The following is an 18,094-nucleotide window of genomic DNA, read 5'->3' on the forward strand; positions in this document are numbered from 1 at the left end:
TTAAAAAATACAGATTTCAGTATTCTGAGGCTCTGAGCCCCATTTATTCTCCTCACAGACAGCAACAAAAGTCAGAAATTATACGATTTAAAATAAAAGCAATAACTGTGGCTTGATATTGAGTAAGAACATGTTTTTATGAACCCCACAGCTTCCGGTCTTCCACGACCCGACCGGAGAAAAAGACGTGCTGCAGCCTGCAGGCACGAAACACATTACCAGTAGAAATACATTGCTTTTAAAATCGTGCTGTGCAACACGAAAAAAAGGGGAAAATCGTGTTGGTGAACACGAATCAATAGATTAAAAATCGTGTTGGTGAACACGAAATGCCATGAGACTGGGTTGCAGCATCAGCTTGTAGATGGTATTTTAAACTCGATGCGCTCTGAAACTACGGGGCGGACGAGGAAAAAAAATACACATGCGTTAATCGCGTTAAAATAATTAGTGGCGTTACTTTTTTTTGCGTTAACGTATTTACACATTTTATTTACATGTAAAGTACTTTATTCAAAAAAACGTTTTAATTTCTTCAGCCTAAAGTAAAATTATGAATAACTGAAATACAGTATACAAAGTAGCTTAAATGAAATAAAACATTTCAAACAAAATTGTTACAGGAACAACATTTATTATTGTTAAGGTTTTCCAGAACAAATGCAAATGTAGCTATTTCAACTAATTAGAAAATAAATAAACAAATGAATCCTTGAGTCACCGTTCAAACAACATGCCAAACATCTGCTCTTTGATTTTTGTGCATTTAAAACGTTGTTTCGGGGGAAATTTAAAATTTCACTGACTTTTTTTACTTTCATATTTGAGTTAGACAATTTAAAAGTTGACTGAAAACAGAGTTAACTTTCAGCTCTAATTCAGTAATAAAATGATTAAATATTCTCTAAAACACATAGACCATGCATTAGTAAAGCCCCACCAAACTCAGGTGGCCATTGTTATTATTATTAGATAATATAATAAACTTAACATATACATAACTTAAGGGACCCAAAGAACATATTTTAACCAAAACCATGCTATATTTCGAAACCTGCTTCAATCTAACTAAGTAGTTTTGTTTCAAATCCCGAACATTCACCACTAAAAATGTAGTTCCACCACGTTCCGTTACAGTCTAAAGCCTTGTACAGGATAACAATTTAACCGTATTCATGCAAATGTTGGACTTGCCAATAGAAAGACCTTATACTGCTGATCAAAAGATGTATCTCAAATGTACCTGACATCATATCAGGTGGATACACACTTATACATCAGTGTTTACAAGTTATACTGCTTAATCAACACAACAGGCACATCCTATAAGATTGATCATTAAGGAAGAAATGTAAGCTAAATATATGCTACACATAAAACTAAACTGTTAGGCCATTAATATTTTTAGCTGCCCTGAGTGCAGACTTCATGGCAGTCTCTATCCAGCCATGCGGCGCGGCTGTGTGTTCTCCTGCAAAGTGCACGCGGCCCTCACTCTGGAACAGTTCTCTGGCGTAGTGTCTCTGGTAGGGTGTGAACAAGGCGAAGGCTCCCAAACTGTAAGGATCCAAGCCCCACTTCTTCACCAGTCCCCCTGTCCACAGAGGCCTGATGTCCTCTCCGTGGATCTTCACCAGGTCTTCCAAGACCACAGCCATGACATCCTCCTCGCTCATCCCTTGGAAGAGGGTGGAGTCGTCGGAGCAGGTGTAGGACGCCAGGAGGGCCCCTGCGGCGGTGCCGGGGAAGCTGTGGCTGGGGTAGTAGATGAAGCGAGAAGGCCGGTCCGTGACACTCTTCCCTCCTCTGATACCCTCTTTCTCCCAGAAGCGCTCCCTGAAGCTGAGGACCACCTTGGTGGAGCTGATGTAATGAATCGAGCGCAGGGCCTCCATCTTGTCCCTGGAGAGAGGCGGCTGGAAGTCAATGAAGATGGCAGCCTTGGCTGTGGTGGTAACCAGGACATAGTCCGCTGTCATGCTGATCAGGGAACCTGTGTTGCCCCGGTCCTGGTACGTTACTGTCACATTACTGCTGCCTGTTTGATTGATCACCTTGACCTTGGAGTTCAGCAGGACCGTGGCATTTAACACCCGTTGGAAAGCCTGTGGCAGGTGTTCAAAACCATTTGTCACTTCATAGTACCTGGGAAATATAAATATGTTTAATCACAGTTCATCATTAAAGCTGCAATAACACATATTTTAATTCATGAAATGCCCTCATAATGACAACTCACAGAAAGTTATCACCTGATTCTACAGGTGTCCTCAGGTCTGGGGGAAATTATAGCTTACTCCAGCAGAGGAGAGAAGTAACCAAGTAGATGTACTCAAGTACTGTACTTAAGTAACATTTTGAGATACTTGTGCTTTACTTGAGTATTTCCATTTCATGCAACTTTGTACTTCTGCTCCTATACAACTCAGAGGTAAATCGAGTACTTTTACTGCAGTAAATGTAACAAAAACACCTTTAGTTACTTTGCAGATTTTGATCAATGATTTGAGAGATATTCACCACTTAAATCAGACTTTAGTTCCACCTGGAGTACATTCACAAGCTACCCTGCAGTATACAGTCATTCAAACTAGCTGCCCCTTTACCAGCTTTGAGAACACTTTAATGATCAATAATTATAATCAAAACCTTTAATACATATTATTCTGAAATGGACCAATATGATGAATCTACTTAGTACTTTTACTTTTGGTCCTCCCTTATATTGTGTTCGGGTCTCCCGTGACCCGTTTCAAGTTAAAATGATATAATACCTACGTTTTTTTTTATCGGAACAAGGCTTCATGAAATCCTCCACAACAGCTATATAAACACTACAAAACTGATGTTGACAATTTTAGCCAAGTCTGAAGGTCTCTAAAAAAAAGTGTATATTTTGGTGTTCGGGTCTGGGAAGACCCAGCAGCATTGTTGTCGGTGACCCGGGGTCAAATTTGGCCCAATCAAGATTCATCTTTGACTTTAGACACCCCAGCCCGCCCCCTTCATCCACTGTAACAATAATTTTTCGCAACATGCACCTGGTCTCCCCTCCCTCCGCCTCCCTCCCCCCACGGGAACTCCACCTTTCTCAAAGAATATGTACACTAACACTTGAACCTGAACACGCACATGCACGTGTGCAATAATGTGGTGTAATGTGTTTTGGGTCCATACAATACAATACAATTACAACAGGATTGTACGGTTATGAATGATCTATATGAATGCACCTGCCCAATGCCTGGAAAAGTTAAATGCCGCCTCTCACAGTGCTCTGAGATTTGTTACTAACTGTAAAGCACTTACACTGTACCCTGTATGCCAAGGCAGGTCTGCCTCCACTTACTGTACGGAGACTCAGTCACTGGTACATGTTCATCCAAAGCCATGTTGGATAAACTACCATCTTATATCTGCTCTCTGATCTCTCTGCGAATTGAAAGTACTTATTGCCTGAGATCTCATGATGTGGTTTTATTAAATGTGTCAAGTGCTAGGACTGTCTTAGGGAAGAAAGCTTTTAGTTGTGCAGATCAACTAAATTGGAACACTCTCAATTTTTTTTAAAACTGAGAACTTTGGTTCCCCTGCATCATTTTAAAACTCGGCTGGGTGACATGCTGTTTGATACTCATGGTACCTGTCACTGTAAATAGAGTTTGTAAACTGTACCCTGTAATTTATGTTGTATGTCGTCCTTATTGTTGTTCTGTTGTTTTTATGTTACATGTGTAACCAATGCGCTGCAGGTCACCCTTGAAAAAGAGATCTTTTGATCTCAAGGGGCTTCACCTGGTTAAATAAAGGCTACAAACAAACAATGCATAATAAGTTAGTTATGATGTAGTTAAAACAATATTGGATGATAGTCATTCTTTTTTTGCGTTTTGGACTGAAATAAATCCTGGGTCAAAATTGACCCGCGAACACCATGAACGGTAACAGCTTTTGAACTAGGGCTGTGCATCTTCACTGGTCTCACGATTCGATTCGATTACGATTATCCTGTCAACGATTCGATTCGGTTCGATATCCCGGTGCATCACGGTGCATCACGATTCATACCAATGCGTTGCATCCTCAATTTTCTATATTACTGCACATGGCTTATTTTTCATCAATGCATACATGCAGTAAATACATATGAACTCTCTTTTTATTATTTAGAAAGTGCTTCAGAAAATCAATAACATAAATGTCTTGACATTAATTTATAAACCAAAATAAATGAATTGTATAGGTCTAGCCTCCGTGTGTGAAGTTGTTCCATCCTCAAAAACAGAAAAAATAATGCTTCTGCAGTCTAGCTGCAGCTTCTAGCCACGTCCTTCTGTTAAAAAAGGACACTGAATGTCCTGAATGAGGCATCACACACAGGACTTGAGTCTGAACACAGCAGACAACAGGAGTATTTACAACAGCATAAACAAACTAAAATAGTGCATGTGGGTACACACTCACATTCTCTGTCTTACTGTTGCATACATCCCATGAATGTATGAGACTAGCTTCATTATATCTCAGTGATTAAGTGAATAATAAAGTTTCTGTCGGGTCACTATCAGCCTGTCACTCATTATTTTCAGAGAGGGGGCGTGGCTTGGAGGAACGGAGGAGACGGTGATCGCGGAAGCTTTTTTCCTCCTGCCTTCACAAACACGTATTTATCGTCTGAAAATTGCTAGAGGACATTCATACTTTGCAATCCAAGACTTAATTAAATCCACCAAAAACCTGACATGATTGTAACGCGATTATTTTTGAAAAACATAAATCCCTGTCTGTGTCTCTGAGCCGCAGCAACACGGAGTGATTCAGAGCGGGTCTTTCTGCTGTGGATTCTGAACTGGTGTTCTTGTGTTGGTGGATAAAGCAGACTGCTCGGTGTTCGGTGTTGCTGTGCCGCTGTCACGTATGTTCCCTGATCGCTGCGTCACCGACCGATTTGATATTAAAGTGACGTCATAGTAAAGCCGCGGCCGGAAAATCAGGAAGCAACGTTACTACTCTATAACCAATTATCTTCCGTCACTGCATCGAGACCGAATCGTCCACGTCCGCATCGCAATGCATCGTAGAAACGATTATTTTCAACACCCCTATTTTGAACACAACACAAGCGTTAAGTATATTTTGATGCTGATACTTTTGTACTTTTACTCGAGCAACATTTTGAAAACTTTTACTTGTATCAGAGTATTCCTACACTCTGGTACTTCTACTTTTACTCAAGTTCAATATCTGAGTACTTCTCCCACCTCTGTATTCCAGCACATTGTATTGTTTATACATTAACTTTTGCTGTTACTGTTTAATTTGGTTCATTTATTTCCAATCAGCTTAAACTCACTATAAAGCAAAGCAGTAAAAAGCAGAGGGGAGGTGCATATTGAGAAGATAATTCATTGTATAGCTACTGTGACGACCCCTGCTTTGAGGTCTCCTGTGGTGTGTATGGCCCTTTTATGTTCCTCCTCTGCTTGTGCCCACACTGATTGAGAACACCTGATTCACTGATTGAGGACACCTGATTAAGAGGCCTGAGCCAGAGCCTCGATCGCTCTCCCCCCAGAGGACCGGACCTCGGAGAGCAGCGTCGCTTATTCTTTTTTGCCTTGCCCTTTTGTTTGTTTTTTTGGCCACATTGAGTTTTGCCAAATAAACACCTTTTCCTATACATATTCTTTTCCTTCCGACACTTTTTGCTATGGCCAAGAGCCAGGCCATGACACTACAAGTTCATACCTAAAAGGGGATAGTATATAAATGGCATCCTTGAGGGACCCTGAACAAAGCTATTCCGGCTCCTGCTGAGATGCTCTACTCCGTCTAACAACCACCGGTGAGCCAATGCTAAGTCTGAAAACTGTAACATTATTAGTTCTCACTCAGTGTTGTCAGTGATGTCGGACTGTATGTAGAGCATCTCTATGAATGATGTGTAGAAGAGGCTGCTTTCATTCAGGATGTCCCCGATCATCCTCAAGGCTCCAGGACTCAGGTTGCCCTCCTTCACCAGATATTCCTGTCAGTAATGGGAAATGTCTCATGTGATTTTTCATTCAGATTCAAACTGTGGCATATGTGACAATGTCAAAATGAATCATCTTTACCTTTGTTGTGTAGGAATCATATTTATCCAACATGGCACTGCAGCCAATGGCATTGAGGTCATGCTCAACCTATGCACGGATTTAAATAGTGAAAAAAACACATTAATGTCGTCGTGCAATTAAAAAAACAAATGTGTCCAAAGGTAGCAGGGGGGCCGCCAGGGATTTTGGGCCCCATGAAAAGATATCACATTGGGCCCCACCACCAGGCCCAGGCCACGCCAACCAAGCACAATGCTGTAACCACACCTCCAGAACCCAACCAACCCATTTATGCTTTAAATAACTCTACCTGTACAGGCTTGCATCTATCTTGTAGTCCAATACTAACCGCACAATATTTACTGACACTCAGCGGTGAAAATATAACACTGTGCAGACGTGCAACATTCTGCTGCAGTAGAATTCATTATTTGATATAACACTAACATTCCTGACAATAGACCTCAATAGTCATCTTTTATGGTGTACATGCCTTTTTAATGACATTTTTTAATGGAACATTCATGACCTCTTAAATTAAAATAAAGTGAACATTAACACCAATATTATCATTTATAAAATAGTTATTAATACGAGCCCTTGTTCAGCCTTACTCACCAAGAGCCCAGCGCCTAGCCTTCTTACAGGCAGTCACTGATCAAGTCCTTGAAGTCCAGCTTTCTAGCCAACTGGCTTTCAATGGACAGCATGGCAAGACTGCAAAGTCTTATGGGGGGACAGGGCTGGGACAGGGCTGCTAAGCCTAAATATGGATCTGTTGGTCTTGGCACCAGGGGGGGGGGGCAACTGATTTAGTATGCATAGCTGCTAAAAACGTACCTGCATTTATTAAATGTCAGCTAAAAGAGGAGTGAAATGAAAAACCTCTGCATTTTCTGTGAATATATTAACAGTAGGCTACTTAATGTCTGCAAAACATTACAATTATTATTTACAATGGGCTAAGCTTAGCTACCAGACTCATTTCCACCACTCATGGACCACACCCACCTTTTCTTTTGAAAAACTGGGTGACATACTGTCGCCCTTCAGTCCCTCTCTCTTGTCTTTCTCTCCTTTCTTTTCTTTTTTGAAAGCCTGACTTTGTTAGTCGTTGAGACATCGTACACATGTAAGTACTAGCATCCCTCCTCACATGCTCGCACTCTCTGCCAGAAAGTGCGGTGCCGCCGGGTGCCGCACAGCGTTTGGAGGCAGGACCAAACCATTACATGTAAATAGAGGGGGGTGTACAGAGGCTTTGGATAATTAACTTTTGGAAGAAAAAAAGTGAAATGAATCGTAAGTTTAGTGAGTACATTACCAATTTAACGTTATATCAATGTTAATTGTTGATGATTGATGAAAGGTGACTTAAACTGTTTTTCTTAATGTTCCAAAAATGTTTGGGGCCCCTGTCAGTCACGGGCCCTTAGAATCGTCCTAACTTTTCATCCCCTTACTGCGCCCCTGAAAGGTAGTAACGATGAGTTTAGGGTTGGGATGTGTACAAACCTTCCAGAGTGCCTCACTGAAGAGTTGAGCAGCGGACTTCCCCCTCTCACTTTCATTCAAGCTATAGTTGAGCACACCAGGGTTGTTTTCCACAGCAGTGGTCTTCTGCAGCACTCCATTGATCAAATAGTAGGTGTTGATGTCGTCTTGGATGAAGGGGTTAAGTGAAATGTGTAATTTGGAGACAAAGGAAAGCAGGATTCTGTGGAATAGATACTTCATATTAAATATGTTGTACTTGTAAGACAATTTTAACATTATTATTTTGTGGCAAGATCAGTTGTAGATGAAGTACATAGAACATATAGTTATTTGTCCGCCATTTTAAAAGCTTCTAATTGGATGCGTGTATACAGTGGGGAAGGTGGATTTCACAGAAGGTTTTCAGAGGTTGCACAGAAACGTCATGATAAAGTCTATCCATTCATCGTATTCCAGACCAGAATCCATTCATCAACAACTTATTAGCTATCAGGAAATTATAAATAACCATACATTAGATATTGACAGATGTTAAGTAAATCTAGTGAATTCAAAATAATTTCATTTTGAAGTTTGAGATTTAGCGAGGACAAAGTATAAATGATGAGTATTACACGTGTACTTGAGTAAGGTACTAAAGTAGGTTCTTCTTGAGAACTTAACCTTTGTGTGGTGGGCTTAAATTGAACCATAAAAAAAGTTACTCAAAGAAAAATTATACAAACATTTAATATAACATATTTTTTTAAGTAAAGTATAACTTTATCATAGTTGACACTTGCTTGATATTTTTCTTTAGCGGAGAGTAATTGCAAATATGAATTACATATGTTATCTATATTGTTGCGGATAGTGGGTTAGGGTTAGTGTTAGTGTTAAGTCTTTTGCTGATGAAACAAAGTGCCTTCAACATTTATATGTCACTATCAAGTTATGGCGTGCCAGATAGTTGTAAGACACGCCCCGGTCATCACTGTACTCACTTATGAAAGCTGGGGATCCTCATGGCGCCAATTTCTGCATACCAGCCCTCTCTATTATTCCTGAAGGTCTCCACACGTCCTCCAATACGGTTACTGGCTTCTATTATGGTCACCTTTTGGTCCACATAAACAACTATTGAATACACATCTTCTCAACCCATATTCCAGGTATCATCACCAGGCTATCCCCTCGGAAAAATGTCTTTGTTTTACCATATGTCCGGCATCTTCTAAGATCTTTGCAGCAGTCAGTCCAGCGATGCCCCCGCCGACGATTGCTATGTGACGAGGTGTCTTAGTGGGAGGCAGGCCTTTATCCACAATGTCCAGCAGCTCACTGTAGTCTGTGTCTTGTAGGCACTCATATATAGGGTCTCCAAATATCCCACTCACAGCGAACACCACAAGCCCGATGAGAACCAGAGGAACTGATGGAACAATAAACCGTGAATTCAAGTGAATTCCAAAAATCATGAGGCAAATTCAGAAATGGAACAATACTTCCATGCTGTAAAAGTCAGAATTTAATAGCTTGCACTGAAAAAATAAACAAAGCGTCCAACTTCCAGTTTCCTTTCCTTAATCCTGAGCTCATAAACACAACACACAGCACAGCTCTAGCAGAACTAAGGATGTATGACCAATCATTGATTCCTATTGCACCTTCACAATAATCCACCTGTTTGGCAAAATATCTCACTTTCAAGATGCAGATTCAATGATTAAATCCATGGCAAATAATAATTGTAAAATATATACAATACACTATTAATGTAATGTAATAGCAGTTTAATTAGTACTTACATAATTTACACAGTGCCATGTGAGGGATCATCTTGAGAATGGTACTCCACTTCTTCCTTCGGATACTGACACTATTAGAGGAAGCCTAACAAAGACGACATGTTGCAAGTTAAGTGGATAAATGTTCAGGAAGTACTGTCAAAGCAATTACTAGATACAAATCTCATAGTAGTAGTATAAATGTGTTCACTTGAAACTGTTTTTTTCTTAGAGAATTCTAGATTCTTCTCCGATCATCTCATACGCAAATCATCTTAAATGGGTGAGAAATTCTCCTAGTTCAGACAGGACTATCTCTGTGTTCCACTCACCTTTGACAAAGGTAATGTCTTGTAGGTTGTCATAAGCCTATGCATGACTGAGGAGAAATGACTGAGTCCCTGCTAAAACTCAACTTTCTAGTCTTTGTCTCTCCGTCCATAAAAAGCCTGGAAAACCCGGACGCGTGGTATGTGTGAAATCCCACACAACGCAATTCTAATGAGGGACTGAGTGGCTCCTCAGGTCTTCCAGAAAAATGTTCCCACACCGGCTCAAGAGTCAACCACACTGAACAAATCAGATTAGTGAGGGTATACTAGTCCCTAGCATACCTCATTTCCTCCATCTTCACTTAATATCTGACCTGAAAGTGAAAATGTACTGGTATCTAAAAATGTGAAACTTAATTTAAACTTAAGAACGCAATTTTTTTTGCCATTACAAATAATACATTCAAATTGATTTAAGTTCTTACCTGTGTAGTATTTTTGCCAGATTAAAGCACTCATCTAACTTAATCTTAATCCGTCAGCAGAGAATGGCAAATAAACAGTTTTTATAGGCTGTAGGAAAAAAAGCAAAAGCAAGAAAAAGAAAAAAAGAAACCAAGTTTTATTTTCCAGACAGAAGCAGCTGACATTGAAATGGTTTTGTGTTCAAAGTTTATGCAGGCAGAAAAACTACTGTTATGTAAATTGAAAGTGACAAAAGTAAAAGAACGAGGAAATATTTTATTCAAAAGGACTTTTGTCCCTTTTAATACAAATATTTCCTCATTCTTTTACTTTTGCAAATAGATATAAGACATACAAGTCCAGTTGAAGCCTCGGAGACAGACACCTTGCCTAATGAAGCTCGTGCTGTCATCATATTTCAGATAGTTTGTCATTATGACTTACAGGATACTTATTTTCCCTTATATTTACAGTTTAAATGTAACTTCATCAGTTCATGCTGCTCTACAAACTGCAGGTATAACATATCATTAATGTTTAGGGACTTAATCCCTAATTTTCTTCATCATCATCAGAGGCTTGGTCCATTAGGGTAGAGGCAGGGGCGGACTGGGGGGAAAAAGTGGCCCGGGGATTAATTGACAGACAGGCCCACTTAATGCGCGGCATGTATTGTCCGGCCGGCGACGAAAGTATGTTACTTAACAAAAAACCCTATGCATTTGATGTTATTTTGGACAATTATTCATATAGCAATCACATTACTTGAGCCCTTGAGTTGCCTAGAGCAAAATAGTTACAGCATATATTTAGTGATTTTAATGTTAACAGATCATTGTTGCAATAACATTTTGACCCAATTTGCCTCACTTGACACATGGAATAAAACATGGGCGTAGGAAGCATCCTCAATGTGGATGAGACAATTTAACAGGGGGTGTGGGCAAGTGGTGGACCACACCTCCTCTAGGGGGGTCCGGGGATAAGCTCCCCCGGGAAGATTTTTTTTTAAATGTTGACGTTAAATGCATCAATCTGGTCCATTTTGAGAGCAAAATTAGGGACTACATCTATGGCAGTCAGTCGGGGCTTGGACTGTGAGCCGTAGGGTCGCCGGTTCAAGTCCCCGACCAGACCTATTTGGAGTGTGGACTTCTACTTGGAGAGGTTCCAGTTCACCTCCTGCCGTGGTGCCCTTGAGCAAGGCACCAGACATCCCCCTTCCCCCCTCACTCCCATTGCTCCCCGGGCGCTGTGCAATAGCTGCCCACTGCTCCTAGTACTAGACTCTTGGTACTAGGATGGGTTAAATGCAGAGAACACATTTCACTGTGTGTGCTCTGCATGTGTGACCATTAAAGAGGGTTTCATCCCTCCCAAATCTTCTTCTTCAACACCCATATAAAACAGAACTGTAAACAGATTAACTTTTTCTTTCAACATTTATTTGAACAGCAAGTGGAGGCAAAAGTGACTGCACCCAAAACAATAAACTAACTAGCCTAAACTCAGTAACAGAATGTGGGCAACACATTCTTCTCCACAGCCGCGCGACCTCTGAGTCAGACGGCACTTCCCCCTTTTCTATCCTACGGGTACAGCCGTACAGCCACTCCCCCTGAACCCTGTTGTAACAACATAATACACTTTTTGGGGATGCAGCTTGGGATGTGAGGACATGGCTTAGAAAGGGCGTGTCGCCTTTTGTCCTGCCAGTGTTGGCAGGACATATATAGACATTTTTATTGATTGGGATAAACCCCTTGAGATGCACCATCTCGTTTTCAAGGGGGTCCCGACAACAGCAACAACTTACAGACATACATAAACAAAAAGACAAAATGCAAAACATGACACCCAAGACAAACCACATACAGTCTGTTAAGTACAATTCAAGCAATGCATACAATCATTACAATTTGAGACAGTCAAGCAAATCAGTTTCATCAATATCAGTTTCATTAATAACAAGTACAGACCAGTTGAAAGTGAGATGATAATGCATGTTTAAACATACATGAATTAAAATGTCGAACTCGGACTTCATTTTAAGGACATTTCGGCCAGGGGTGTAGAGCTATATTTGTTTAAGCACCGGATTGGCAAAACAGGAGAGTGTGTGCACCAGTCTGCCTTGATCTATGTATTCATGTCTGTGACACTCACAGTATCTGTTTTATAGAAGGAAAACCTCCTTCACTTCATGAAATATCTGCAGCACCAGGAGGCAGCGGGAGGGTGCAGTGCCTTTCACGCATCGCCTTCACTGTGTTTATCTTCAGAATCGTTAGAAAGGTTAAAGAGCGGTGTGGCTGATGTGTTTAACTTTTAACCACACACACACACACACACACACACACACACACACACACACACACACACACACGATTTAAACGCAGACTTTTGTTCCTCCATGTTACGTTGTTATTGTTTCACTGAGCGGACCCGCACATTTTTTTCAAACGCTCCCCTTTGGTCCATCTGCGCGGTTTTGTGCGTTGTGATGATTCGGCTGTACCTTTAGTAATGAATATTAAATGTTGTGAGGAAATCTTTCCACCAATAAAAATGTATTCACTTCAGGTTTACGAAAGTAACTGTAATCAGATTACTCGTTTTTCAAATGTAACGCGAGCTGAATACAGTTACTTGATTTTTGTATTCTGATTACGTAACACCGTTACATGTATTCCATTACAACCCAACCCTGGCCACACCCCACTGTGCTGGGCTGGGCCGGAACACTTACAAATGTGGGCCGGTAGGATTTAGGTAATCAAAAAAAAAAAAGGTAGTGGCTGGAACACTTACAAATGTGGGCCGGTAGGATTTAGGCAAAAAATAATTTATTTTTTTTTATTCACTTTTTTTTGTATTATTTTTTGGCCCTCCGGCCCACACACAGCACCAGCCCACCGGGGAAACTCCCGGTATTCCCAATTGCCAGTCCGCCGCTGGGTAGAGGTCTTAGTTTTTTTCCTGCATATGTGACTGGTTTATTCTTTTATACTCTTCATGGTAGTTATTGAATGCCATACCAAGGGGGCTCAGTTACAAGTAAAAGTCGTGCAATCAAAATGTTCCTCAAGTAAAAGTACACACATATATATATATACGTAAAGTACCAAAGGTAAAAGTACTCATTATGCAAATTGGCCCATTTCAGAATAATATATTATATGTATGGATGCATTAATGTGGTTATCAAAGCTGGTAAAAGATGAAAAAAGCCTTTATGACCGGATGTTTTTTTCAAAACTGACTTGTACAGTGATGACATTTTTTTTTTTTACAATTGAACAACATATCCCATGAACCTCAGCCGCCAACAAAGCATCATGGGAGCTGTAGTTGTTGAATGTCAACACAACTATCTGTCATTTATCTTTTTAAACTTTGAGACTATATAACAATACATATATAAATATGTAACGTATATAAAATAATGTATCATATTACATTATTGGCTCTGCATTGGATTATTATCGGATAGGGTAATACCTTCATAATTAACTACGTCTGAAAGCAGAAGTCTAGGGCAAATAATTGTAAGTCTCTTCAGTGAGAATGTCACAAAATGATTTAAAAAGAAAAGCCAAATTCTGAGAAAAAAGTCAAATTTGAGATGCATTGTGGGACATGGAGTTTATGGGCAACGTGCCTCCGTAAAGTAGCATGTAACCATATAATAAACACATCATATTTTTTGCAAGTTCTTGTGGGGCCACATAAAATGAAGTCGCGGGCCGAATTTGGCCCCCGGGCCTTGAGTTTGACACCCCTGGTTTGGAGCAACGGGGAGGCTTTTTTCATTCTAACATTACGTCATGATACGGGAAGTAAACAAACCAGAGAAGCAGTTGTCATCACGCTCATGAGACCTCACATCCCGTGCCATGACAGCTCGTGCAGGTTTGTTAATATTTATTTTATTGATAGCTATGGACAGATTTATCTCGGAAAGGATGACGCTTCATTAAGCAGGACTTTACACTGTGCCTGCGATGTGCTCTGCAAAGTTGTAACGTTAGCTAGCTGGGTCCTAGCCAAACTCAAGACACACATGTACCAATTTAAGGTAGTCATGATTATTGGCAATAAGGCACACTTTAAACGACATTACTACAGACCTCAAACAAATGCTCATAATCTTTTTTTCGTTTCGGCATGCATTCAGCACAAAAAAAAGGCATAGTTGTATTTGATTTTGATTTATAACGCCCCGCCTTACATCGAGTCCTGTTCCACTAGTAATGCATTAACACCAATGGACGGAGCAGGATTACAACGTCAAATTAATCGCAACATAGATATCATTTGGAAATATATTGTTCCATGTCGAAACATCTGTGTGCAGTTACGTTCTTCTATTGCATATAATGGAGCCAAATCAGTTAAAAAACATGTTTTCCCGACGTATACGCCATGCCAGAAACACCGAGTAAATGGTCAAATATGTAAGTGGACTTTGGTGGCGCGTTTTATCAACCAACATGATAGCGATAGGACTATACTAATTCAGACACGTTAGGTAAATGGTGGCGTTATAATAAATGATAAATACAGTCTAAAAATAATAAATGTGTGCCAAATACAGGTTGTGCTAATGTATAGTCAAGCTAATACACATTAGCTGCCGAGACAGCTATCATCAATATGTGCACAATTTATTTAGTTTTGGCTTTGCAAAGGCTTTCCATTTAAATTAGTTATTTATGATCAATGAGGCCAACCGAATGACTGGTAAGTGTGTACGAGGTATTGACAAGACATTCGCATAACATGTTAAATGAAAAATCAACTGTTATTACAATTTATAAAACACATTCATAATAAAGATTATTTCAATTTACAAAGTACACATTCGGGTAGAAAAGTAGCAGCAGCAGCAGCATTTATAAAATAAAGTGTAACATGTAGAATGTAGTGTGGTAGAAGCTAGATAACAGAGGTACAATTATATATTGCACAGAGATACTTACGGAGTCTTGTTACAGCATTTCTCTTGTCAAACAAAGAAGGAAGCCAGTATAACTGGCAATATGTTGGCTACATTTAACTAGGTACATATTGCATACCAGTGATGTCTTAGCTAAATTTGTCTTTAATAAAACGATCCTTTAAAATATCAAGCATGAGCAGTAGTTGGTTTCTGTGGTTTAAGGAAAATAACTTAAAACCTGCCATTTGTAGGTGTAACAGGCCCCGCTATGCAGGGCGCGATGACAGATAGTATTCCTGCAAAACAGGAGAAATGATGAACAACCACATTCTTAGCTGCTCGTTTGGCGGGTCTTGCCAGAATTTATTATTCATTTGGCACAAACAATTGTTAATGCCCTTAACCATTTGACACAACACACACACACAATTGTTAATGCCATTTTCTGTCTTCAATATAAACACTTGTCTATATATATTCATGTCTTCAATATATTTGAAATAAACACCATGACTTAAAATAAGAATTTCTCTATTCAGATATTGATTTTGTAATCAAACCCTTTAAAATACCTTCCCAGGTAAAGCATCAGAAACTAATCTGTGCTAGCATTAGCAGTCAACAAGCATTTATGTATTAACTCTGACCATAGAACACATACAGATAATACAAAACACACACACAAAATACTTAGGATATAAACCCGGAAAATATGTAAGTACAAAATGTATAGGAGCTGTAAACAATTACATTTACTTGCATTGACTTTGATCAAAGTTCAGTTATGCTACATTAAAATAGTGACCGCCATTACACACACGCACACACAGCAACCACGAGGCAGTCTCCTACGCAGCATTGAAACAATAAATAACGTCCAAACACCACTTCAAACACTAGGACATCGTGACACAACACTACCGTGGATTCTTATAACACTTGTGACAATATGTGACCTGCTCCATCGAAATCAGTCGCATTGACCCGAAGACACATTTTGAGTTGTATACACTGTTGGAAAGAGGATATTCCTAGCTTTCTAATAATATCAGGATTGTTGTTCTACTCCAAATATTAAGCGAAATATGTCACATTATATAATGACTGTCACAGAGTCATCATTTTGAGAAAAAGGCCTTCAAAGTTTTCTCTTCTCTGGAATCCATCGATCTGATTGATTATTAGTGGAGCAAATGATCAAAATACTACGGAGGGAAGATATTTTCGTTTGGAGGGGAAGCTTGCGAGTGTGTGTGTGTGTATACGTGTGTGTGGGTGTGTGTTTGTGTCATTTTACGTTTGTGTGATTGTGTTTGTTTCCCGGGGAAAACACTCACGAGAAACACCGGCTGTTGTTATGCCTGCTGTGACGTTAAGTTACTCCGTTCTCCGCTTGTAATTATGCCGTTACAAGCTTCAAAGTTGTATTTATCATCTGAATTTGCCGAAACAAGTTTAATATTCTGAAAGCCAAGACTTTGTTTAATTGAAATCAGATGAAAACAAACTGTAAGGGACCCTGCCGTGTTATCTATGATTACTATACTCTTACATTCATAATTTCAGCCGGAGGGAGGGGGGCGGCGCTGCGGAAGAGCAGATTGCGAGTGAGAGGTGCCTGTCTTCGTCCCTTTACAAGCTTCAAAAATGTATTTATTGTGTGATTTTGGACATAAAAGTTTCATATTCTGAAAGGCAAGACTTTGTTTGTTTAAAATCAAACAAAACACCCGAACCCCGAAAAAATTGTTTTTTACGTAAATCCACGTTTATTTTGAAATGAGCCGTTGCGACTTCCGACTGATTTCGATAGAGCGGGTCATAGGGCTGTGCAATTAATCATATTTTAATCGCGATTACGATTATGGCTTTCGACGATTATGAACAGCATAATTGACAAAATACGATTATTTTGCTGGGTGCGCTTTCGCCCCTCCCTAAAAGCCCACTCGGCCACGTGGGAGTGACATGTGTTGTGAGTGTTCAGTGCGAGCGAAGATGTCAGAACAAGAGCAGCAACTCGTTAAAAAGAAGGGTAAAACTATTTCCACTATTTGCAAGTACTTTTCCATTACATTTCACATCGCTAAAGATATGTGCCCAGTTAGCGCTTTAAGCAACTTGTCAACACGTTGGACAAGCGTTACGCGATGCCGTCTCGGTATTATTTCAGCAGGTCTGCGCTGCCTGCACTATATGATAAATGCCGTGGGGAAGTTGAGAGAGATGTGGCTTCAGCTGACTACTTTGCTACCACAACAAACCTATGGTCTAGCTGGTGTTTCTTGCAAAAAATCTTTAAGAGATGACATGAGCAGCCCTCCTGTTACTTCTGGAGAATCTGGACCATGACGGTTGGCCAGCCTTCAACGTTTAACTGAGTGGAATATGTTAAATATGTTTTACAAAAATGTTGGCTATATGTTAAGGAGTTTTCAGTAGGTTGTGACAGTGCACTGCATCATATTTGATTTAATTTATTTTGGTCTAATTTATTTTTATTTATCATATTAATAATATATGTTTAGTATGGTTTTGGAAGTGCGCTCCAACATATTTGTTGATCTTGTTTATTGGTAAAATATTATTTGTTTTAAAGTTCAATAAATGGTCAATGAATAATCGTCAAAATAATCGTGATATCAATTATTGACCCAAATAATCGTGATTTTGCCATAATCGCACAGCCCTAGCGGGTCACACATGTACACAAAACTGACCTGAAAACAGGAGAAATGATGAACAACCAAATTCTTAGCTGCTCGTTTGGCGGGTCTTGCCAGAATGGCAAGCCAACGGCAGCTCCGTCTCCACATCAGTCCGTTTACGGCAGGCGCAAATCACAACAAACCCCTTTACGGCAGTGTTACCCTGCCATCTACTGCCCCCTGCTGTCCATTGTTAAACAGGTTTCTAAAATGATATTAAATATAGACATAAAATTGTGATCACACACTGTGTGGGTCACTCACATAGGCAACACTATTCTCATAATTCATGAAAACTAGTTTGAGGAAAAGGGGTCAGTAGAAATGACTTGATGTCACTCTCTTT

At 39.9% G+C, this 18,094-nt stretch overlaps 2 protein-coding genes across 2 annotated transcripts in view; one reads left to right on the forward strand and one right to left on the reverse strand.

Moving 5' to 3' along the window:
- Positions 1 to 655: 655 nt before the first annotated feature.
- LOC117457196 (L-amino-acid oxidase-like) lies at positions 656 to 17,845 on the reverse strand. Its single transcript, XM_034097124.2, has 8 exons — positions 17,761 to 17,845; positions 9,383 to 9,467; positions 8,792 to 9,006; positions 8,579 to 8,691; positions 7,614 to 7,815; positions 6,117 to 6,185; positions 5,892 to 6,028; positions 656 to 2,145 (listed from the first exon to the last, which is right to left on the reverse strand). The coding sequence occupies exons 2-8, from the start codon at positions 9,411 to 9,413 to the stop codon at positions 1,380 to 1,382; spliced, it is 1,533 nt and encodes a 510-aa protein (XP_033953015.1). The 5' UTR covers positions 9,414 to 9,467; positions 17,761 to 17,845; the 3' UTR covers positions 656 to 1,379.
- The window catches only part of snx19b (sorting nexin 19b), a 38,956-nt gene continuing 34,798 nt past the window's right edge, over positions 13,937 to 18,094 (forward strand). Inside the window, exon 1 of the mRNA XM_034097123.1 lies at positions 13,937 to 14,010. Coding sequence (XP_033953014.1) covers positions 13,973 to 14,010 — 38 coding nt within the window. The 5' untranslated portion in view covers positions 13,937 to 13,972. The remainder of the gene's footprint in view (positions 14,011 to 18,094) is intronic.

Source organism: Pseudochaenichthys georgianus, chromosome 13 (genome assembly GCF_902827115.2).
Source record: "Pseudochaenichthys georgianus chromosome 13, fPseGeo1.2, whole genome shotgun sequence".
NCBI classification, from domain to species: Eukaryota; Metazoa; Chordata; class Actinopteri; order Perciformes; family Channichthyidae; genus Pseudochaenichthys; species Pseudochaenichthys georgianus.

Coding starts and splice junctions, on each gene's coding strand:
- LOC117457196 (XM_034097124.2), bottom strand. CDS start 9,413: ATGATCCCTCACATGGCACTGTGTAAATTAT. Junction 9,007..9,382: donor CATGGCACTGTGTAAATTAT/GTAAGTACTAAT, acceptor TTGTTCCATCAG/TTCCTCTGGTTCTCATCGGG. Junction 7,816..8,578: donor AGGATCCCCAGCTTTCATAA/GTGAGTACAGTG, acceptor TCTATTCCACAG/AATCCTGCTTTCCTTTGTCT.